We start from the raw sequence: 25,551 nt of genomic DNA, 5'->3' as shown, positions 1-25,551 counted from the left end.
ATGATGCTTCTTCTGGAGTACCATGAACAATTCTGGTTGCCCTGCTATAGGAAGGATAATATTAAAATGGAGAGGGTTCAGATAAGATTTACCAGGTTTTTACTGGGTAATATAAAGTTTGACTTATACAGATAAGCTTGGACTTTTTTCACTAGACTGTAAGAGGTTGAGGAGTGACGTTATAGAGCTTTTTAAATCATAAAGGTCATAGATAAGGTGAATAGCAAGGGTCTTTTCCCTAGGGTGGGAGAGACTTCAAAACTAGGGGGCATATTTTTAAGGTGAGAGGAGAAAGATTTAAAAAGGACATGAGGGGCAATTTGTTTACGTCAAGGGTGGTTCGTGTGTGAAATGAACTGCCAGAGGAAGTGGTGGATGCAGGTACAGTTACAACATTTAAAAAACATTTGAATAAATCAATGAATAGGAAAGATTTGGAGGGATATGGGCCAAGTACAGACAAGTGGGACTAGATTGATTTGGGAACATGGTCGGCGTGAACTAGATGGACAGAAGGCTCTGTTTCCATGCTGTATGACTTTATGACTGAAACAAGAAAACACGATATTATGAAAAGACAAGTGGTAGATCAGTAGATTGGAAAGAATTTTTATATATATATATATATATATATATATATATATAAATAAAAAATAAAGGGGTAAAAACTTAAAAAGCTAGTCAGAAATATAAAGAGGCGATAAGAATTTCTATTAACATTTTAAAAAGAAAAATATTAACAATGTTTGCATTAGTCTTATAGAAAGTGAATCTGCAGAACTGTTCATGAAAATAAAGAAGTGCAACATGAATTCAACAGATAATTTGCATCAATCTTCATTATAGAAGATACAAGGTAAGTCCCAAATATAACTATAAATCGAGAAATGGAAAGGAGACAGGAACATTACAATTAGCAGAGAAATGGTACTGACTTGGTTTTTAGAGCTGCTGACAAGTCTCTGTGTCCTGATAGATTTTATCCTCAAGTATGAAAACAAGTGGCAAGTTAAAATAGTTGATGAATTGGTTTAATTTTCCAAAAGTCTCCTGAATCAATGAATGCCCCATTAGATTGTAAAAGCAACTTCTTTATTCAAAAAGGGAGGGATGCAGATGGCAAGAAACTACAGGACAGTTGGAATCATAGAGTCATATAGCACGGAAATAGACACTCGTCCAAACAGTCTGTGTCGACCATAATCCCAAACTAAACCAGACCCACCAGTTGCTCTTGACTCAAATTCCTCCAAACATTTCTTAATCGATTATTTATCTAAATGTCTTTTAACCATTGAAACGGTGCCTGAATCCACCAATTCGTCAGGAAGTTTATTCTACACATGAATGATTCTCTGTGTAAAAAAAAATTCCCCCCATGTCTTTTTAAAATCTTTATCCTCTCACCTTAAAATAAGCCAGGGTGTCTTTAAGTTCCCCCACCCTAGGGAAAAGACATCTTCCATTCACTTTATCTATACCTCTCATGATTTTAAAAACCTCTAAGGTCAACCGTCAACCTCCTATGCTCCAGTAAAATACACCCCAGCCTATTCCCAGCAAAATATCGGTAAATCTTTTCTGAACCCTCTCCAGCTTGATCGCATCCTTCCTAAAATAGTCATGATTTGGAAGTGCCAGTGTTGGACTGAGGTGTACAAAGTTAAAAATCACAACACCAGGTTACAGTCCAACAGGTTTAATTGGAAGCACACTAGCTTTCGGAGCGACGCTCCTTCATCAGGTGATAGTGGAAGGCTCAATCGTAACACAATTTATAGCAAAAATTTACAGTGTGATGTAACTGAAATATTACATTGAAAATTGATTGTCTGTTAAGCCTTTCATCTGTTAGAATGCAGTGATAGTTTCACTTCTTTCACGTGTAAGTCACAAAACCTTTTTTTCAAAGTTGCATTCTCGGGTTAGCTGTTAACAATGGTGATAGCTAGACAAAATGTTGAAGGTGTTAGCCCCATGTTCTCTGATTATGACCTGATGTTTAGATTGATTCTAATCTAAAAAGNGTGTGAGAAAGTGTGTGTGTAGTGAGTGCAGAGTGTCTTACGTCTGTGAGGGGGTGCATGTGGGACTGTGTGTGTCTATAAGTGTGTGTGTGGGTGTCTGTGTGCGCGTCTGTGTGAGTCCGTATGTGTGTGGTGCAATGGTGATCACCTGTAATGTGACATGAACCCAAGGTCCTGGTTAAGGTCCTCCCTATGGGTACCAAACTTAGCTCTCAGCCTCTGCTCGGCCACTTTTCTCTGCTGCCTGTCCCGAAGTCCACCTTGGAGGATGGTCACCCGAAAGTCCAAGGCTGAACGTCCTGGACCACTGAAGTGTTCCCGAACTGGGTGGGAACTCTCCTGTCTGTTGATTGTTGTGCAGTGCCCGTTGTCGTAGCTTTTGCTCGGTTTCCCCAATGTACCATGCCTCCAAGCATCCTTGCCTGCAACGTATAAGATAGACAACGTTGGCTGAGTCACATGAGCACCTGCCATGTACAAGGTGGGAGGTGTTCCCACGCGTAATAGTGGTATCTATATCCACACTCTGACACGTCTTGCAGCGTTCATCGTGACAGGGTTGTATGGAGTTGTCCTGAGAGCCGGGCAGTTTGCTACGAACAATGATCTGTTTGAGGTTGGCGGTTGTTTAAAGACAAGTAGTGGAGGTGTGGGGAAGGTCTTGGTGAGGTGCTCATCCTCATTGATAATGTGTTGCAGGTCACGAAGAACATGGCGTAATTTTTCAGCTCCTGGGAAGTACTGAACAACGAAGGGTACCCTGTCAGTTGCAGCATATGCCTGTCTCCTGAGGAGGTCATTATGGTTCCTTCCTGTGGCACGTCGGAACTGGCAGTTGATGAGTTGAGCATCGTACCCCCCCAGTTCTTGAGGGCATCCTTGAGTACTACCACACTCTACCACAAACCCACAGACAACCTCACAATGCTACACTTCTCCAGCTTCCACCCAAAACATATTAAAACAGCCATTCCCAATGGACAAGCCCTACGCATACACCGGATCTGCTCAGATGAGGAGGAACGTGACGATCACCTGGAAGTACTCAAGGATGCCCTCAAGAACTGGGTACGATGCTCAACTCATCAACCGCCAGTTCCGACGTGCCACAGCAAGGAACCACAATGACCTCCTCAGGAGACAGACATATGCTGCAACTGACAGGGTACCCTTCGTTGTTCTGTACTTCCCAGGAGCTGAAAAATTACGCCATGTTCTTCGTGACCTGCAACACATTATCAATGAGGTGAGCACTTCACCAAGACCTTCCCCACACCTCCACTACTTGCCTTTAAATAACCGCCAACCTCAAACAGATCATTGTTCATAGCAAACTGCCCGGCTCCCAGGACAACTCCATACAACCCTGTCACAGTGGACGCTGCAAGACGTGTCAGAGTGTGGACATAGATACCACTATTACGCGTGGGAACACCTCCCACCTTGTACATGGCAGGTACTCATGTGACTCAGCCAACGTTGTCTATCTTATACGTTGCAGGCAAGGATACCTGGAGGCATGGTACATTGGGGAAACCGAGCAAGGGCTACGACAACGGATGAATGGACACCGCACAACAATCAACAGACAGGAGGGTTCCCTCCCAGTTGGGGAACACTTCAGTGGTCCAGGACATTCAGCCTCGGACCTTCGGGTGACCATCCTCCAAGGTGGACTTCGGGACAGGCAGCAGAGAAAAGTGGCCGAGCAGAGGCTTAGAGCTAAGTTCTGTACCCATAGGGAGGGCTTCAACCAGGACCTTGGGTTCATGTCACATTACAGGTGATCATCATTGCACTACACCTACACACAGATATTCCTACACACACACACACAGACACCCACACACACCCTTATAGACACACACACACTCCCACACTCTCACATGCACCCCCTCACAGACTTAAGACACTGCACTCACTACACACATTCTCACACTCACAACCCCCACCCCAGATACACACAGACAGACAGACAAAGATCCACATGTACACATATATTTTGTGGGGTGAATTTGTACTTGCAGAGTTACATTGCACTTTGCTCAAAAACTGCATGAATTTATGTAAAACTCTCATCTCACTTTTTAGATTAGAATCAATCTAAACATCATGGCATAGACAGAGAACGCAGGGGGCTAACACCTTTAACATATTGTCTCGCTATCACCATTGTTAACAGCTAACCCGAGAATGCAACTTTGAAAAAAAGGTTTTGTGACTTACACGTGAAAGAAGTGAAACTATCACTGCATTCTAACAGATGAAAGGCTTAACAGACAATCAATTTTCAATGTAATATTTCAGTTACATCACACTGTAAATTTTTGCTATAAATTGTGTTACGATTGTGCCTTCCACTATCACCTGATGAAGGAGCGTCGCTCCGAAAGCTAGTGTGCTTCCAATTAAACCTGTTGGACTATAACCTGGTGTTGAGTGATTTTTAACTTCCTAAAATAGGATGACCAGAGCTGGACTCAGTACTCCAGAAGAGGCCTCATCAATTCCTAAACCACCATAACATAACATCCCAATTCCTATACTCAAAGGTCTGAACAATGAAGGCAAGCATGTTAACTTCTTAACTACCCTATCCAAATATGATGCAAATTTCAAAGAATTAAGAAACCCCTCAGTGTCTCTATTTTACAACACTAAGCAAGGCATAAATTTCAATTGTGTAAGTCCTGTCCTTGTTTGCTTTACTAAAGTGCAATATTTCACACTTATCCAAAGTAAACTCTCTCTGCCAATTTTCAGCGCATTGATCAAGATCTCTTTGTAATCTTAAATAACCTTCTTCACTCAGAATATATGGTTCTCTGACTGGCTCTTGTCTGTCATGACTAATTAACTTGTTCTTTTCAGATTCAAAAACATGCTCATCTATCTTTGTATTTACTCTGGAGTCCTCCATTCCCCTCTCTAATAGTTTACAGTTTCTCTGAATAGAATTAGCAACTCTTCCCACCAGGATAATGGTCCCTTTCCACTTCAGGTAAAACCCATCCTTTTCAAACAAGTTTTTTTCTGTCCCAGAAGAGATCCCAATGAGCCAAGAAATCGAATCCTGAATATTACACCATCTGTTCAGCCATTGGTTTATCTCTTTTATTCTTTCCGCCATTACAGCTTGGTACTGGGAGTAAACCAGAGATGACTACTTTTGAGGTTCTGGTCTTTTAATCTTCTATCTAATCTCGTATATTCACACTGTAAAGCCTTAATCTTTTCCCTAACTATGTCGTTCCTACCAATGTTTATTAGATTAGATTAGATTAGATTACTTAGTGTGGAAACAGGCCCTTCGGCCCAACAAGTCCACACCGACCCCCAAATCGCAACCCACTCAGACCCATTCCCCAAATTAACCCCTTCACCTAACACCACAGGCAATTTAGCATGGCCAATTCACCTAACCTGCACATTTTTGGACTGTGGGAGGAAACCGGAGCACCCGGAGGAACAATAGCTTCTAGTTTCTCCTCTCCTCTTTAACGATATGCTTGAAACATTTTGAGACATCCTTAATCCTGGCACCAGAAAAGCAACACACGGTCTTAGATTCACGCTCACAGCCACAAAATCTCCTGTTTCTGGCTTTGACAAGAGAGTCCCTATTACAATTACTTTTTAAAATTTTGTCAAACATAAGATTCATTCTTAGTACCCAAGATCTGACTGTCTCTTCTATTTCTGCTGAGAGACCATCCTTTTAACAGTGCCCAAAACTAAGTATCAGTTTGAGAGAGGAATAGCCAAAGAAGACTTTTGAACTATGTTCTTACCTTTCCTGATAGTCATCCGACTGATTCTTCTGTGTAATCGCTTTTCTAAATCTACAAGCCATTTAACTCTCTCTCTCATATACCCTCAATGACATTAAGCCTAAAAAGCAGCTTACAACAGAATCTTACATATAAACTTTTCTTTACCCAAAGTAATATTAAGTGTGCAAAAAGTAAGAAATTTTTAAAAATGAAATATATAAATCTTCAATAAAATCAACCACTTAGCTGATGAATCAAATTTTTAAAAAACTCCTCCTCAAATGATTCAGCAGATAACTTTCAATCTTCTAATAAAAAAAACTCATTCCAGAGTCATCCACATGTAGGCCTCTCCAAAAGTTCCACAATAGAACTCTTTACTAAAAATAACTTATCTCTGGGATTGTAAAAAAACTCACTTCTACATGTATAATTCTATAGAAAGAAAAAAGCCATCCATGTGGATGCCTCTCTAATAAAGCTGAATTTGAGAAAAATCATACATAGTTATTTTTATTTTTTGACTATAAAAGAACCAAAAATGAATCAAAATAAAAATCTTATATTACTGAAATATAATAACTGTAAGAAAACTAGAAATAGGATTTGTATTGGCCTTTCCAAAAATTCTGTTAACACAACTCTGAACAAAATTACCTTTTTGTTTGCAATTTGACTATAAAAGAATCAAAAATAAATCACAGCAAAAATCTTATGTTATTGAAATGTAATAACTAAGAAACCTAGAAGTAAATCTTGAAGTAAGCCTGAAATTCAGGAGCATTTACAAGATCCACACTACTCTCAGTCAAGATTAGAGTGGCGCTGGAAAAGTACAGCAGGTCAGGCAGCATCCAAAGTAAGGAAAATCCACGTTTCGGGCAAAAGTCCTTCATCAGGACCTGCCAAGTTTATTCCAGCAATTTCTGTTTTTGGACAGTTAACTTAATACCCAAATATTCAAATGGCCAGAGAGCAATTTTCCAATGTGTAATGGAATTATGCATTTAGGGCCATTGAGAATTCTATACACAGCTGATTTCATGAGAATTACCCAGGAAATGGAAGATTATAATGGACAATTGCTCTGCATCTTATTTAGTACAAAAAAAGTGAAGAATTTGGAGGGTTCCATTGTAGGAAATGTTAGAGGATTGAAAATCTAAAAAAAAACAAACTAAATGCCAGATTCACTTAGCTCCCTTAATCTAATAAACCTTAATACCCCTGACCACTGGCCTTCCCGACCAGATCCGATACCCAACACCCAGCCACTGGCATAAGCTGTGAGACCTATCTCAGGTTCTGGCCTGAATCCCTAGACATGATTCCACAATCCCCTGGAGCTAACAACCCACCAAACACTGATATAAACCTGCGGACCTTACACCTCAGACCATGTAACCTCCACCACTGACCTGACAACCTCCAGACCTGGCTGTTGGCCTGACGCCCAAACCTGACACACACAACACAGCTGATAGCCTGACACTTCCTGGATAACAATTCTCCAACTCAAATCTCAACACCTTGAACTCTGGACAAGGCATAGTCCCAAACCCTCTGGCCTGACTACCCTAAGCATGTCATCACTGATTAGGCACTCTAGCAACCTGGCATCCTACTTAACTGGCATCCTGCTTATTTGGCATTGTATTTACCTGGCAACCTACATACCTAGCACCTTGTCTACCTGGCACCAGACATAATTGGTACCCACTGACGGTGCACTCTAATAGTTTAGCAAACATCTACCAGAACAGCACAAATACATTATATACTTATCCTTTCACAGCAACTGTCAGCGTCCAGTTGTGCCACTGGACATTTAAATCACAGAACAGGGCACAATGACTGCTGCAAAATGAGGCATGATTTCCACACCAATTTTGTTTGGTGCTGGATTTGTCAATTCCAGGACAGGTTCATAACAGGAGGCTCCATCCAGAATTTCCAGTGCAGAAGCCATTTAAAGTTAAGTTTTAATCCAACTGGGTTGGAAACAGGGCTTCCAATCCTGCTTTGGATATTTAGATCAATCTTTAAAAATTCATTACAGGATGAGAACATCGCTAGCTAGGCCAGCATTCATTGCCCAGCCTTAATTGTAGGGCAATTAAGAGTCAGTCACATAACTGTGGATATAGAGTCACATTTGGGCGAGAACAGGCAAAGGTTGGCAGTTTCCTTCCCTAAAGGGCATTAATGAATCAGATGGGTTTTTCCGACAATCAGAAAATGACAATTGACAATGCTTTCATGGTCATCATTAGACTCCTAATTGCAGATTTAATTTTTATCTGAATTCAATTCCACTATCTGCAGTGGTGGGATTTGAACCCAGGTCCCCAAAACATTAGCTGAGTTTCTGGATTAACAGTCCAGCAATGATACTATTGGCCGTCATCTCCTCTGCTAATATCTGTCACAGGACAAATGTTAGAAACTGTCATAAAAATGTTATGGCAGGGCACTAGATAAGTTCAAGGCAATCAGGCAGTGTCAAGATCATTTTGCAAAAAGGAAATAATGTTTAACCAATCTGTTGGGAGTTCTTTGAGGAAGGAACATATTCTGGAAACTAGTGGATGTCCTGTACTTGGATTTCCAAAAGGTGTTAAATAATATACCTCAAAGATCATTATGGAAAGTAAATGCTCATTGTTTAAATGGCAATATGTTGGCATGCATAGAAAATTGGCTGGTTAATAGAAAGGAATAATTAAAAATGGATACCCAACAAAATTCAAAGTGCTACTATCTCCTAAAATATTCGAGTGACTATAACCATGGAAAATAATTAATTAACCTAACTTATTCACCCATGGTCAGTGTCACATAAGTGAAATTTTTCTGCTTAAGAAGCATAACATCCCTTACTTTTATGTTCAATTCCATCTGTAATAAAGGATAGCAGTCCATTTGCCTTCTTAATCACTTTGTGTACCTGCACACTAACCATGTGAGTCATGCACTAGAACACCTCTGCATGTTTAAAAATGCCCTTTTTTATTCTTCCTGCCAAAGTAAATGACCTCACATTCAAGAGGTTTAACCACCCAAACACTGAAACTACAATGAGGCAGTCTCAGTTGGAAAGGCTTTGAGGGGATCCCAAAGATCGGTCTTTGGAAGTGAAGGATTAGAATCCCCCATGAAGGAGATAGAATTTGTGACCCACTGTGTCACTAGCAGCTAGGTGGACTCTATCTTGATTATATTTGTCAAATAAAGTGCAGATTATGGGTGTTCAAAGTTTGCCTTTGTTAACTCTTATTCAACCTCATGTTATGCATGAATCAGAAATGTAGCATGCTGGTACAGCAGGTAATGAGGAAGACAAATAGAATTTTGGCATTTACTGTTAAAGGAATAGAGCATAACACTAGGGAAGTGTTGCTGCAACTGTACAAGGCATTAGTGAGACCACACTTGGAGTATTGCATACAATTTTGGTCCCATTTACTTGAGAAAGGATGTAGTTGTGTCAGAGGCAGTTCAGAGGCAGCTTACTTGATTGATTCCAGAGATGAGGTGCTTGTCATGTCTTGCCTCTCACATCCTTTTAGGCAGTGAATTCCAGATATCAACCACACTCTGGGTGAGAATGTTTTTCTCAAATCCCATCTAAAGCTCCTTACGTTAAAACTTTGCCCACTGGTTACTGATTCCTCTGCTAAGGGGAAAGGCTTCTCCTTACCTGACTGATCTATCTCTGTCATAGGTTTGCACAGCTCAGTCAGGTACCCTTATCAGCTTTCTTTACTCTAAGTAAATGAACACCAGTCTATTCGGTCTCTGTACAGCTGAATTGCTCCAGCCCAGGTAACATGCTGGTGACTAGAACTGCACAGAGTACTTCAGCTGTGATCTTACTTACATATATATATTGCTCCATACTAACCTCCCTTCCACTGACTAATATAGGTTAATTATCCCATATGCCTTCTTAAGTACTTTATCTAACTGCTGTGCTGTCCTCAAGGATCTATGGACATGCACACAGGTCTTTGTTTGTCTTAAAGTCCTCCACTCAACATGTACTCCTTTGCCTTCTGTTAGTTCTCCCAAAATGTATCACCCCACACTTTTCAGGATTTAATTCCATTCAACACATCTGACCAGCCTGTCGTGTAGGTAAAGGATTTCCTTCTCGCTATGTACCATCCCATCAATTTTCAAGTTATCTGCCAACTTAGACTATAAGACATCAGATCAGAAGTAGGCCATTTAGCCCACTGAGTCTGCTCATAATTATTTAAGATCATGGCTGATCTGATAATCCTCAACTCCATTTTCCTGGCTTTTTCCCTTAAACCTTGGTTCCCTTACTGATTAAAACTCTGTCTATCTCAGCCTTAAATATACTTAGTAAAGCAGCTTCAAAAGGCTTTGGTGGTAAAGAAGAGATTCACTACTCTCGGAGAGAAGAAATTCTTCTTCACCCGAGAGTAAATAGATGACTCTTTATTCTGAGGCTATAGTCTCTAATCCTAAACTCTCCCAAAAAGGAAAACAAGCTTTCCCATCTACCTCATCAAGACCCCGACAAATTCTGTATGCTTCAATAAGGTTGCCTCTCGTTCTTCTATATTTCAAATCTAACCTACTCAATATTTCCTCAAAAGACAGTCCCTCCATACTTGGTGTCAGCCTATGAAAATTCTCTGGACTGTCTCCAGTGTCAGGGTCTAGATTAGAGTGGTGCTGGAAAAGCACAGGTCAGGCAGCATCCGAGGAGCAGGAAAATCGACGTTTCAGGCAAAAGCTCCAAAGTCAGTATATTTTTCCTTAGATAAGGTGCCCCCAAATTGTTCACAGTATTCAAACTATGGTCTGTTGAGTGCTTTGTATAGTTTTATAAAGACCTCCTGACTTTTATACTTAATTTCCTATCAAATAAAAAAGGTCAACATGCCATTTGCTTTCCCTATTTCCATTGACCTTTTGTGATTCATGGACAAGGACCGCCAAATCCAGCTGCTCCATAGCTTTCTACAATTTTTTTCTCTATTAACATAATAATTAACTACTCTAATCCTCCTGACAAAGGTTACAATCTCATATCTCCCCAAATTATTTTCCACTTACTAAGATTTTTGCTTGCTCACTGAACCTTTTTCTATCCTCTGCAAACTGTGTATCCTTACTACTTGCCTTCCCACCTATTTTTGATTCATCCACAAACTTGGCTATAATCATTCATTTTCCTCATTCAAGTCATTAATACATGTTATGACTAATTGTGCACCCAGCACTGATCATTGTGGCACACCACTAGTTATAGGTTGCCATGCTACAAATGTCCCCCTTTCCCAACTCCAGTCAATTATTAGTTAGCCAATCCTTTATCCATGCTAATACAATATCTCCAACACCATGGGCTCTAGTCTTAAGAGACTAAAATGAGGTACCTTATTAAACACCTTATAGAAATCCAAATATATTCCATTCACTACTTCCCCTTTATCTCTCTTGCTTGTTAGAATTATAGAATCCCTTCAGTGCAGGAAGGTTTAGCCCACCAACTTTCTAAAGAGCTCTGCCCCATCTTACACCCCGTCACCCTACAATTACCATGTCTAATTCACCAAACACATTTTGGGACTGTATGAAGAAACCAGAGCACCTGGCAGAAACACACAAAGACATGAAGAGAACATGAAAAATCCATTAATTCAGTCACCCAAAGCTGGAATGGAACCTGGGTCCCTTGGGTGGGGGTGGGTGGGGTGGTCAGAAATGCAAACCACTGTGCCACTGTTACCTCCTTAAACCATTCTGTAAACTTATTGGGTATAATTTTCTATGCATGAAGCCATTCTCACTCGGTTACATCAAATTATGTATTTCTAAAATGCTCTGTTATTACATCCCTTCTAATAGAGTCTAAAGTAACTGGCCTTTTTTTTTGCCTCCTTCCCTTTTGAAACGTTAAATGGCGGTTCCCAATCCTCTAGGGTTTTCCAGAATCAAAAGATCCATTATCTTTGTAGCTACTTTCTTTAACAGGCTAAGATGCCTTTGATTAGATCCAATGGATTTACTGATCATTATTCCTACATTCATGTCTAGATGATTCATGCATATAAGAAACTGCAAGGGATCCAGCACCTAATTCTTTGCTATGCCACTGGACACAGGCTCCCAGTCACAAAAACAATCTTCAACCATTAGCTTCTGCTTCTTGCCTCAAAACCAAATTTGGATCCAAACTGCATTAGATGCTAAATAAAAACAGAAAGAATTGCAATTTTGAGGAAGGGTCACTGGACCCGAGACATTAACTCTCCATAGATGTTGAGCTTTTCTAGCAATTTCTAGTTTTGCCTTAGATACCTAGGGTTTATTCCTTAAATAGGCAAGAGTGTGATGCTGGAAAAGCACAGCAGGTCATGCAGCATCCGAAGAGGAGAGTCGACATTTTGGGCAAAAGCCCTTCATCAGGAATGAAACTGTGAGCCGAGGTGATGGTGAGATAAATGGGAGGGGGGGGGAAAGGAAGCTGAGAGTTTGATAGCTAGATGGAGGTTGGGGTAATAGTGATAGGTTGGAGAGGAGGGTGGAGCGGATAGGTGGGAAGGAACATGGACAGATCACGAGAGTGGTACCAAGTTGGAAGTTTGGATGTGGGATAAGTGGGGGGGGGGGAAATGAGGAAACTAATGAAATCCACATTGATGCCATGGGGATTGGAGGGTCCCAAGGCAGAAGATGAGGCGTTCTTCCTCCAGGCATCAGGTGGTTAGGGAGTGGCGATAGAGGAGTCAATGCTGAGGGCTTCCAGGGAAATTTCCTCCCAAATGTATACACCATTGTACCAATAATGGTCTTGCAGCTGGGACTGGACATATCCTGGAATGGTGATGTAGTGTCTGGGATATTGTCTGTAAAGTATGATTCTGTAAGCGCAACAATGTCAGGCTGCTTTTTGATTAGTCTGTGAGACAGCTCTTACATATTGGACAATGTTTGATTTCTTTGAGACTTTGTAGTGATTGGTCTGGAGTCACATGTAGGCCAGATCTGGTGAGGATGGCAGATTTCCTTCCCTGAGGACATTAGTAAACTAGGTGGAACAAAAACAGAAATTGCTTGAAAGCTCAGCAGGTCTGGCAGCATCTGTGAAGATAATGTTAATGTTTTGGGTCAGGTGACCCTTCCTCAGTTGATGGTAGATAGGAAGATATCCGTTTATATGCAGATGATAGGATGGGGGATGGGGGTGAGGAGTAGACAATAGATAGGGATTGAGCCCAAAGAAAGAACAGTTGGACAGCTCCACACCAACATACCAGGCTTGCAATCACCCCCCTCCTATTTAAATATCCTCCCTCAGGCTCCCAGTCTCATTCCTGATGAAGGGCTCTGGCCCGAAATGTCGATTTTCCTGCCCCTCAGATGCTGCCTGAGCCGCTGTGCTTTTCCAGCAACACACTCTCGACTCTGATCTCCAGCATCTGCAGACCTCACTTTCTCCTTGTAATCACAGTTTGCTATTGCACACAACCCATTGTTAGTGACTAACAGTCTCCATTAACAGCTCCTAGCCATATCATTATCCACTCCCTTGTCTGTCCAACTGTTCGTTTCTTTCAAAATTGATTCCAATAGTTGCCCCATCCCCAAGGTTAGATTGATTAACTTGCAAGAGGATGTCTAATACACAATGACATAGGAGGTATGCGTAGAGTAGGCTTCACCCAGCAACAGATTGCTGAATGGTTTGTGCAATCAAGGCCAGCTATGGAGGCCAGGAGTTATCAGCATGACAACTCTGATTGGTTTCTGGGCAGATGATGTATGGGACAGATGACTCCAGACTGCAAGAAACACTCATTCTCTATATAGTGAAGTGTCAATAGAGGAGTTAATGCTGAGGACTTCCATGGAAACTTCCTCCCAAATGTATACACCATTGTACCAATAATGGTCTTGCAGCTGGGACTGGACATATCCTGGAATGGTGATGGAGTGTCTGGGATATTGTCTGTAAGGTATGATTCTGTAAGCACAACAATGTCAGGCTGCTTTTTGACTAGTCTGTGAAGTAACCAAATCCTGGAAGAAAGCTAGTTATTGTCTCCCACAAGTTGCTGTAGACTGTATCCTCTAGCCAGTGACTAAAAGATTCTGCAATTAGTGCAACCATCAATTGAAAAATACTTGGAAGTACGAAGATTGGAGAACAGAAGGTCTCAGAAAAAGTAAAAGGGACACTTCATTGTATCCTGTGGATTAGTGTTATTGAATGCGTTTCCCCTGTCATTTTCCATCCACCCATAACATCAATGTCTGTTTTCTTATCTTTCTATCTGTATTTGTTTGTAAGATTTATGAAAGGGGGAAGGGGGGTGGGGGCGGAAAGAATGGTGTTAGAATATCAGCTAATAGAATTACATATTGATAATTCAACTGAATTGATGATAAATATTGATTTATTTCTAACAGATGGTATTGAGCAGCTAATTTACGGTGCAGATGACACCGACATTTCTTATGAAGGGCTTATGCCTGAAACATCCATTCTCCTGCTCCTCAGATGCTGCTGGACCTGTGTTTTTCCAGCGCCACACTCTGGACCCAGATGACACCAACAGTACAGTTTTAATTCCTGCACTGACGAAGGTTACCATGAACATTACAGTGGTGATCCTCAAGCTAAATTTGCCACCAGTCTTCTCTTTCTAATGACAGAGCAGCCTTAAAATCCTCAGGGACCATGGAAACATAACCTTGAAGGAGGTTGCTTGGCTCAATTGGCAGGACAGCTGGTTTGTAATGTCAACACTATGGGTTCAATTCCTACGTGAGCTGAGGTTACTGTGAAGAACACTCCTTCTCCCCTCAGGTTAAACCATCAACAGTCGTCACACTCAGAGCAGATCTATGATTCACTATTAATATGCAACTTTACCTTTAGTTTCTTGTAAAGTACAGAAACCTGGTCAGTGATTTCTGCTAACCTGTGTTCATAACCCCAGTTGTAGTGTTACTCAAGTATCAGCGCACTTTCCCAAGTGGGTCATAACAAAAGAATGCAGTTTTGCATTTTTTGGTCCTCACTTTCTCCTGCTTGTCCAGCTTTGTCCATGTCAAACATATCTCAGTTTGTGAAAATAACCGAATTTTTTTTCTGTTTTCTTGACTTATTTTCTTCTGCTTTCTACAGTGTGGGAACTTCTGACTTCTGGAGTGATTTTTGAGCCTTTCTTGCAGTTTATCCCTGTGGTCTTCAAGTTGTATCATCACCTCCTTTGACTATCTTTTAGTTTAAAAAGGTAACCTCACATTTCTCAATTCTTTTATGGAATGGAAGAATTATTGGTCAAGCCAGCATTTGATGAAATAATGGGCTATCCAGGACATTTCAGAGGGCAGTCAAGAGTCAACCACATTATTGTGGGTCTGAAATTAGATCTCCTTCACCAGAAGGATATTAGTGAACCAGATGGGCCTTTGTAACACCTAACAACGCTTACATGGTTACCGTCAGAATAATTTTTAATTGCAGTTTTATTGAATTCAGATTTCGCTATCTATCATGGTGAGATTTTAATCCATGTCCCCAGACATTAGCTGGGATATCTGGACTACTAGTTCAGCAATATTACTGTTGTGTCATCACTTTCCCTCCCTTCTGATATCATGACATTGTGTGAGTTATCCACGCTCCATCCATTGGTAAAATGGTAAATTGGTAAAATGAGGAACAAGGATTTTGTTTATTTAACAAGTGTAGTTTGTTTATTCACAGCTAAGCTTAGACAAACAGCAGAGTAACACTTTTCTTTAGGGATCCACAATAGAGAATAGTCATGGTTCCTGGTCATGTGAGGACATTCAGCAACATGGCTCATTCATATCTTGAGTTTCTTAAAGGGACCTTACTCAGAAATTATACAGCAATGACTAATCAGGTTAGGTCATGGATGGAACTTACTTTGGAGAGTGTCAAGGGAATCAGGATGGAGAGTTGGAGGATGGTCCAGAAAAGTTGCAGTTGGCAAGTTGGGTGTCAGGGGATTTGGAGGTGAAAAGGGAGGAATCAAACAAGTCGGAAGGAAGTCAGGTCAGGACACAATCAAAGGGCAAAGAAGAGTTGAGGGAGTCATCCCAATAGTTAGGGGTCAGGATAGAGTTGGGTGCTAGTCAGAGGTACTTCAAGAGGGTTAATTTGGAGGAATTAGGGGAAATTGGGGTTCAGGGGAGTAGAGGTTTGGGTTGGGAGCTGGGGGTTCACAAGACAAAAAGTTGACTTACCAGGCCAAAGAGGGAGTCACAGGGGCCAGATATCCAGAGCGTTAGGTGTGAGATCTCCATCTGACTTCCTCGCTAACTATTCAGTTAAGTAAGTTGGAACTGTTCTAAATCTCTGACTTGAACACAGAGTCAGAGACATTTTCCAGAAGCAGTGTTGCCTGTTAGCTGTTCTAACTTCCTGGGCAATTCCTTTGCATTTTTTAGATCAGACATCTGTTTGCTGACTATCCAAAGACTGAAGATCTAGGCCTATGTTTTAGGAAATGGTTCCTTGCAAATCATCATGAGAGAAAGAGGCAGGATATCTCAAACTGATATATAGGAAGTGAGATTATAGATCCAGTCCAGCTGAATCCTTGGTAGCCTCAAAGCCATTCAATTTCCTAGTAACATTTTTAGGAGGGATGAAAAGATAATTATCTGGAGACCTTGAAATAGACCTAAGTTTTTGTTTCTTTTTAGCAATCAACATGGATCTTGATAAGATTATTTTACTTTTTTTTCCCAGTTTCCAGTCTAAATTGCTGTCTGATCAGGTTCTTGCCTGACAATGAGACCTCCATCAACTATTGTTTCAACCGCAATAATGTAAACTGGATAGTAGTCAAAACTGGAGATCAAGTTGTACACAAAACCTGGCAGAATTGGAAGAAATATTTTTTACTTGTGAATAAGTATTGCCCTCTTAGCTGTAGTTTATCTATGGCTGTTCATTGAAGGTAGCTAAGAATATTGAGGATCCAGCACAAACTGCATTGATGCATTTGGCTGAGAAAAGCAGATCCATATATGCTTTTGCAAGTTCAGTGACTCTTTGAAGTCAATTGGCTCGATTTAATTGTCGTTTTTGCTGTTCAAAGAGTTGTTCAGAAATACGTCCTCTTCCAAAGTAATCCGTGAATGTTCCCACTATCACAAATGCTTCATCATTTCCTCTAGCTGTCAAGACCAGGGTTGAAGATCACTTCTGCTGTTTACTGAGGATGAGGGCGAGCTTTAATGAATCACAAAATTGTTACGGTGCAGAAAGAGGCCATTTGACACATTGGTGTCTGCACTGGCTATCTGTGCACTTTGATTTACTCCCAATATCCTCCCCATATCTAAATATCTGTCCCTATTTAAATTATCCATCTTAGATGCCCTCTTAAATGCTTTCACCACACTTGTAGGCAGTGCATTCCATCCCAAACTGCTTGCACTGCAAAAAGGTTTTCTCACCTTGCATTGCTTTTTCCATAATCACTATATGACTGTGTCCTCTGGTTCTCAATCTATTTATGAGAATAGTTTCTCTTTAAACATTCTATCCAGGCTATATCAATTTTGAAAACTTTGATCATATCTCCTCTTAGTCCTCTCCTCTCCAAGGGAAACAGTTCCAATTTCTCCAATCCATCTTCATTTGTGAAGTGTTTTTTCTCTGAAACAATTTTTGTAGACCTCTTCTACACTCTCTCAAATTCATTCACATCGCTTCTATAGTATGGAACCCAAAACCGTACACAATGTCCCGGATGAGGTATGACCAATGTCTTACATAAATTCATCATAACCAGTCTGATCTATCCACGTTTCTGCTCCTTCACATCTTTTAGAATCGTACCCTTCATTTTGTCCTGTCTCTCCATATTCTTTGTACCAAAGTGCATTACTTCACAATGGCTTTCATCTATCACATATCTGCCTACCCCACATGTCTGTTTGCTCACTGCCCTAATATGTCAAAGCCTCTTGAAAGCTTTTCAGTGTTGTGGTGAAAGGGTTAAAATTGTGTCCCAATACATGTGTGAATCTAACCGAAAATGGAAGGTGTCGCTTAGTCCCGTGTGAATCTTGTTATACACCTTCCCGTGTGAATCTTCTTATCTGTATGTAACCAGAATGGAATGTGTTTTTTAGCCTTGCTCTGCTGTTCACATGAATGTTTATATCTGGAAAAGGGTATATCAGCTGGAGAAGTCTCCAGTTCGGTAGAGTCTGCTCCGGGGTTACGTTTAACCGCCGAGCGTGGGTTGTTGGCAACCGCTCTACGAGAACTGACGGCTCCCAGTTTTGGTAACATGTAGAGTGAGTATAAGCCAGACCCGTTGTAAGTACGAGACTGGTTGTGGGGACACTGCAGGGAATAAAACTATATTCTAGCAGACTCGCCTCTTGGCTGTTTGTTCTGTGTCAGACTACTTTCCTGCGAGCCTGGTCCTTGACCTTGAGAATTTTTTAAAACAAGTGTCCCCCTTGCACTTTACAATTCTTGTAATTTTGTATCATTAGCAAACAATTGCACTTACCTCCTGCAGACCAAGATCCATACAATTTACATTTATCAAGAAAAGCAAATGTCCCATTATCAAAACAGAACTTCTTCTAGCCTGAAAAATGTCAATTAACCATTACTCTCTGACCTATCACCCAGCCAATTTTGTCCACAATGCTACTGTCCTTTTTATCCTATGACCTGTAGCTTTTCTCACAAGTCTGTGGCATTTTATTGCATACTCCTTGGAAGTTCACATACTCCACATCAACTGCTAAATGGACTAATTCTGCTTTTATCTTTTAATATTTTAGTCTTACATATTTTACACCTACCACACTCATACAACTTGTTTATCTTTATAACATCTTTGGTGGAAAGTCCTCGTGATTGTCCAATTTCAACGTTTGGATTTGGTATTGGTACCATTGTAGGCTGTTTATTCTTGCTAAAAGCATATCTGTCATAAAGAATAACATACATATTATTTTATAAACAATGATATTTAATGGATATATAGAGTTTAGAATAGGCAAGCTGGATGAAATTCGCTCGACACAACATTGATAAATCCGAACATTTTTGAATGAAATAAAATGATCCTAATGCAGAAAAGGTGTTACCATTGAAATGGTGGTCATGATTCATCTGCACACATGTAGTTATAATCATGATGTCATGCCATTGATGAGAGAAAATTAGCAACATTTTTTTAAACAAACATCTGGTAAAACAGAAGGTAGAATGCACACATGACATCTGTTGCACATTTTACATTGCCCTGAAGTAATTTTCACTTCACCATTTAGTGCAAGGTATATACGTTAACAGCATCCAGATTGATGGTAATTTGGATTGATCTGTCGGGTGTGAAGCTAAAATGAAGATGGTTTTCTCTGTGAAACCAACTCTTAAAGTTTGACCATGTGGCTGTATCTGGAGCAGAGAAAACGTTTTTATGCAATCTCTTGGATCAACCTAAACTTTTAAATGTTAACAATCTTTTGTTTGAATGGTATCACACTAATTGTTACCAGAGTCAATCCAATTTTGCATATTCAAACTCAGTCTTCCACCTAGTGGTGTTATTGGCCACCATAGTTTCTTACCCTTTTCTAGAATATTAAAAGCACTGCCAGAACTCGCAATTGTATAAATGAAAGACTCTTGATACTTTGGCAATAGGGACAGGTTTCATGACCTAAGGCTCAGCAATACTTAATAATTATAGTTATCAGTATTTATGCACTGAACCTTGTTATTCTTTGAATCAAATATCTAAGTGCAGACGGTATTACACAATCCAGTAAGGGTCTGCTTTCTGATGGACAGATCATTAGCTCAGGAGAAAGGTGAGGACTGCAGATGCTGGAGACCAGAATTGAAAAGTGTGGTGCTGGAAAAGTGCAGCAGGCCAGGCAGCATCCGAGGAGCAGGACAATTAACATTTTGGGCATAAGCCCTTCTTCAGGAATGAGGTTGGTGTGCCAAGCGGGCTAAGATAAAAGGTAGCTCATTCAATCACTTCACACTAAAACATCCCTAAAGCCAAAAGTCAAAGAGAAAGATGATCAATGTCTAAGCGCTAAAGCAGACCAACCAAAGAGAGGAATTATCAATGCAGCATATACTTACCTAGACAATCTTAATATATTTAACTTAATTTCATAAATTCATAGTGGTTAACAGCACAGGAGAATATTCAGCCCAACTTGTCCATGCCAATCAACAATGATCGGACTACAATATACTCATTTTCCAGCTCTTGACCCAGTCCTGGAAGCTATAGTTACAAATTCATTTGTGTTGCTATCTCAAAATTTATGAGTGTTTCTGACTCAACTCACTTTCGAGCAGTGACTTTTCAGATTCCCATCAACATTGGGTGCAAAAAGATCTCCTCAATTCTCCTCTTAGCCTCTATCTATCTCTTACCTTAAAAACTTATGCCCCTGGTTAATGATTCCTGTACTAATGAAATAGTGCCTTCCTATCCACTGAATTAAAATACAAATACTGCGGGTGCCAGAAGTCTGAAACAAAAACAGGATGTGCTAGAGATCAGAGATCTGTGGATATGAACACCAAGATCCTCTGATCTTCAGTAATTTGCAGGGTCCTACCATTCATTGGGCAATTTTTGCCTTGTTAATCTTTCCTGAGTCCATTACTTCCCACTTTTCCAGATTGAAATCCATTTGGCACTGCTCTGCCCAGCTGACCAATCTCTTGATATCCTCTTGCAGTTTACAGCTATCGTCAACAGATACCATCCAACTGACTGTCATGTCATCCGCCAACATATTGATCATTCCCCTTCACTTAAGTCTAAATCATTAATCTACATGACAAAGAGGAAGGGCCTCAGCAATGAGCGCTGCAAAACCTCACTGAAAACAGGCTTCCAATTGTAGAAACACCCCTTAATCATCACCTTCTGCTTCCCATCTCTCAATTAATTTTGGATCCTATGTACCACTTTGCCTTAGATTTCCTATAGTTTTACTTTCATAATGACTATTTTGCTCTGAGGAACTTATCAAAAGCCTTGCTAACATCATGTCGATCACAAAGGTATTATCCCCATCAATACTCTTGGTTATCTCCTGAAAAGAATTCAATTAAGTTTGTTACACATGACCATCTCTTACCAAATCTATGTAATGATCTGATTAATCTGTCTCCCTCCAAGTGCAGATAAATTCTCAGAAAGAATTCTGAGGGGCAGAACTTTCCCACCACTGAGGTCAGACTGACAAGCCTGTAATTTCCTGGCCTATACCTACCGTTTTTTGTCTCAATAATGGGAAAGTGAGATCAAATAAACTCAGCACTACAAGACATCTGTGTCAAGGTGATTTGGTTTGAGCATTGTCATCACCAGAACTGATTCAGATGAAATGTGATCTCCTAGACTGAAAACAAGCAGCTCTTATTGCCTGGAAACATAGAAAATAAGAGTAGGAGTAGACCATTTGGCTCTTTGAGCCCGCTCCATCATTCATTATGATCTCATCCATATCTGTTCATCTATAGCTTGTTCCAGTTTTCCCACGTATCCTTTGATCCCTTTAGCCCCAATGTTATATCCGAATCCTTCTTCAAATCATGTAGTATTTTAGCTTCAACTGCTTTCTGTGGTAATGAATTCCACAGGCTCATCACTCTCTAGATAAAAAAATCTCTCATCTCAGTCCTAAATGGTTCATCCCATATTCTTCGATTGTGATCTCAAATTCTGGACTGTCCATCAGAAACTTTCTTGCATTTACCCTATCCAGTCCTGTTGGGATTTTATAGGTTTCTATGCGATCGCCTTGATTCATTTGAACTCCAGCAAACATCATTCTAAACAATTCAATCACTCTTCATACATCAGTATGCCATCCCAGGGTTCTCACTGGTAAACCTTTACTGTACTCTTCCTATAGCAAGAACAGAGTGGAAGGGTGGGGTGCTGGAAAAGCAAAGCTAGTCAGGCAGCATCTGAAGAAAAGGAGAATCGATGTTTCAGGCATAAGCCCTTCATCAGGAATTATCCAGGACCGCACTCTGATCTCTAGCATCTGCAGTCCTCACTTTCTCCTATAACAAGAACACTCTTCCTCAGAAAAGGAGACCAAAACTGCACACAATATTCCAGTATTGCCTCAGCAAGGCTGTATATTATTGTAGCAAGATATTCCTGCTTCTGTACTTGAATCCTCTTACTCTGAAGGCCAATAGACCATTAGTCTTCTTTATCACCCGCTGCACTTACATGCTCACCTTCAACGACTGATATACAAAGACACATTCTCGTTAGGTCTTGTTAAACATTCCCATCTCTCAACTGAAGCCATTCAGATAATAATGTGCCTTCTTGTTTTTGCAACCAAAGTGAATAAACTCACATTTATCCAGATTATACTGCATTTGTGCACCAGCATCCTCAACCAGGCCAACATCCCCAGCATTGAGGCACTGACCACCCTTGATCAGCTATGATGGTTTGGGCACGTCATCCATATGGCCGACACAAGACTCCCCAAGCTGCTCTACTCCCAGCTTCAAATTGGCAGGCAAGCCTTAGGTGGACTAAGGAAGCATTTCAGTAATACCCTCAAAGCCTCACTGGCGAAGTGCAGAAATTCCACAGACACCTGGGAATCATGGGCCCAAGACCATCACCGTGAAGGAAGAGCACTCAGGAAGGTGTCGAGCACATCGAGACTTGCCGTCAGGAAAACATGGAAACCAGGCAAAACGGTAAAAAGAGCATTCTGCCACCCCATTACCCAATGCACCTCTTCCTGTGACCACCACCTGGCTAAAGTGTAACAAAGCTTATGGTAGCCGCATCAGTTTGTACAGCCACCCATGGACTTGCCCCGAGAGTGTAAGAGTGTCATCCTCATCTGCAAGGGACTGCTGATGATTTGCCCACTCACTCTGAACAAATCACATTGTGGCAAATCTGTATCTTCCTCACAGCTGTGCCTCCCACCCAACTTTGTATCATCTACAAATTTGGAGATATTGCATTTAGTTCCCTCATCTAAATTATTAATACATTGTGAATTGCTAGGATCTTAGGACCAATTACTATGTATCCTTTTAGTCACTGCCTGCCATTAAGAAAAAAAAGGGCCATTTACCTCTATTCTTTGTTTCCTGTCTGCCAACTAATATCCTATCCATCTCAAAGCACTATCCCTAATCCCATCCACTTTAATCTTACATCCTAATCTCTTTTATGGGAATTTGTCAAAAATCTTCTGAAAGTCCAAATAAACCACATCAACTGTACTAGTTTACATCCTAAAGAATTCTAGTAGATTACCAAGCATGATTTCCCTTTTGTGAATCCAAGTTGACTCTGTCCGATCCTACTCTGTTTTCTAAGTGTTTTCCTGTTAAGTGTTTTGTAATGGATTCCAGCATTTTCCCCATTACCGACATCAAATTCCTGGTTTTACCTCTACCTTGCTTTTTAAATAGAGGGATTACATTTGCAACCTTCCAATATGTAGGACCCATTCCACAGTCTATAGAACCTTGGAAAATGACCACCAATGCATCTGTTATTTCTTAGTCCACTTCCTGAAGTACTTTTGGGATATGGATTATCAGACTCCAGGGATTTATTGGCCTTCAATCCCATTAATTTTCCCAATACCATTTCTCTATTAATACTGATTCCCCTCAGTTCCCCATTGTCCCTAAATCCTGTGCTCCCCAGTATTTCTGGAATGTAATTTAAATCTTAAATTCTGAACAGAACCAAAGTATGTATTTTGTTGGTCAGCCACTTTTATTGAACCTCATTACAAATTTGAGCTCTGGCGAAGAGACTGACAGACATTGTCTTCACAATCTTTTTCTCTTCAGTGCTTACAGAAACATTTCCTTTCAGTTTTTATGTTCCCTGCAAGCTCATGCGCTATTTTCCCTTTCTTAATCAATCCCTTTGTCTTCCTTTACTGAAGTTTTAAATTGCTACCATTTCTTGAGTCTGTTGCTTTTTGTGGCCAACTTACATGCCTCTTCTCTGGACCTAATATCTCTAATTTACCTTGTAAGCCATGGTTTGGCCACATTTTCTGTTTAATTTTGCACCAGGCAGGAATTAACAATTGTTGCAGGTCAGTCATGTGTTCTTTGGATGTTTGCCATTGTCTTTCCACTGTCGTCCATTTAAGTTTGATTCCCCAATCAATCATAGCCAATGCACACCTCATACTATCATAGATTCCTCTATTTAGATTCAGCACCTTAGTCTCAGAATAAACTAAGTCATTCCCCACGTTGACATAGAAATCTGTCATATCACGGTCGCTGATCCTTAAGGGGCGTCACACATTCTGAATTATTCCTTTCTCATTACACAATACCCTGAGATGGTGTGTTCTTTAGTTGGTTCCTCAATGTATTGGGCCAGAAAACCATTCTGTATACACTTCAATAATGCCTCCTCATTGGTTGTTACTGAATTAATTCGCCCAAACTACATGCAGATTAAAGTCACTCTTTATTTGATGCAATTCCCAACATTACCAGTACATTTTGGGGCTTTATATACTAACCCCACTAAGTCGAAAAGGGCCATATATAAATATTTCTGCTGATCTCTGTACTTTCTTTGGACATGACTAACTGTGGAGATCATGTCCAATGTGCCGCTTGATGGATGGTATCAACATTGTGATTCTGGTAAGAAATCTTCAACCACTGGGAGGTGATGATTGAGGAGGATTTTTGCAATGACCTTCTCTGTGGCAGACAGCAAGAAGACCTGTCTGTAGGAACTACAACCAGTCTTATCTCTGCTCTTTAAGATGTTTGCAATTATGGTGATTTAGAGATCTCTTCTCCTTTCATAGAAGCAAAATGAAGTCATGTATCCAAGCTAAGAGTGTGTTTACACTCCATCTCAGTATTTTGGTGGGAATTATGTCTGCATGGCAGTCCGGTTGATTGTTAGCCATCAGATGGCTTCTTCAACCTCATGTCAGGCTGGCATTGTTCTGTGGTGGATGGCAGGTAGCATGATGTTGGATGCGTTTGATGTCACCTACATTGAAGTCTTGGTTGAAGAGATCCTCAAAGTAGCCCTTCCAATGAGTACTGTCTATTCTTGATGATTGGTAGTTCATTCGTAACTGCTATTGGGTAGGTCCTTAAATACTTGGGCTTTGAATGGTCTTGACTGCATTGAAAAATCCATGCATGTCATGGCTGTCAATGAATTGCTGGAATTCCTATGCTTGTTCCACACACTGTCTGTTCTTTAAATTCATGTTATTTTTGATGGATCTTGGCCTTTGAGAGCTATGAGCAAAACTAGTTTGCTGTACCTGCATTATAGTCCTCTGTGATTCATGCAGTAGGACACCCAGATCTCAATGTGTCTCAGAACTATGCAACCTCTCACCTTATAGATAAATATATGTATTTTTTATTATTCTGCCAAAATGGATAACTTCACATTTTTGCACATTGTACTCCATTTGCCAGATCTTTACCCAAATCACTTAACCTATCTATAACTCTTTGTAGGTGTCTAATGTTCTCTTCACAATTCATTTTTCTACCTATCTTTGTATCAACAAAGAATTTAGCAACTATGTCTTCAGTCACTTCATCCAAACCATGTACATATAAATTGTAAACGGTTGAGGCCCCACCAGCAATTCTTTTGACACACTACTGATGATATCCTGCCACAATGAAAAAGACCTATTGAGTCTTA

At 40.4% G+C, this 25,551-nt stretch overlaps 1 protein-coding gene and 1 long non-coding RNA gene across 2 annotated transcripts in view; one reads left to right on the top strand and one right to left on the bottom strand.

Annotated features, from left to right (window-relative positions):
- Nucleotides 1–25,551, bottom strand: part of LOC122558113 (low choriolytic enzyme-like) — a 122,809-nt gene that overhangs the window by 29,707 nt on the left and 67,551 nt on the right. Inside the window, exon 6 of the mRNA XM_043706431.1 lies at nucleotides 18,656–18,780. Coding sequence (XP_043562366.1) covers nucleotides 18,656–18,780 — 125 coding nt within the window. The remainder of the gene's footprint in view (nucleotides 1–18,655; nucleotides 18,781–25,551) is intronic.
- Nucleotides 762–17,809, top strand: LOC122557979. Its single transcript, XR_006313994.1, has 3 exons — nucleotides 762–856; nucleotides 14,973–15,081; nucleotides 16,572–17,809. It is a non-coding gene; the product is annotated as an uncharacterized LOC122557979 (long non-coding RNA).

Source organism: Chiloscyllium plagiosum, chromosome 16 (assembly GCF_004010195.1).
Source record: "Chiloscyllium plagiosum isolate BGI_BamShark_2017 chromosome 16, ASM401019v2, whole genome shotgun sequence".
NCBI classification, from domain to species: domain Eukaryota; kingdom Metazoa; phylum Chordata; class Chondrichthyes; order Orectolobiformes; family Hemiscylliidae; genus Chiloscyllium; species Chiloscyllium plagiosum.
This window is presented reverse-complemented; position numbering and strand designations above follow the sequence as displayed.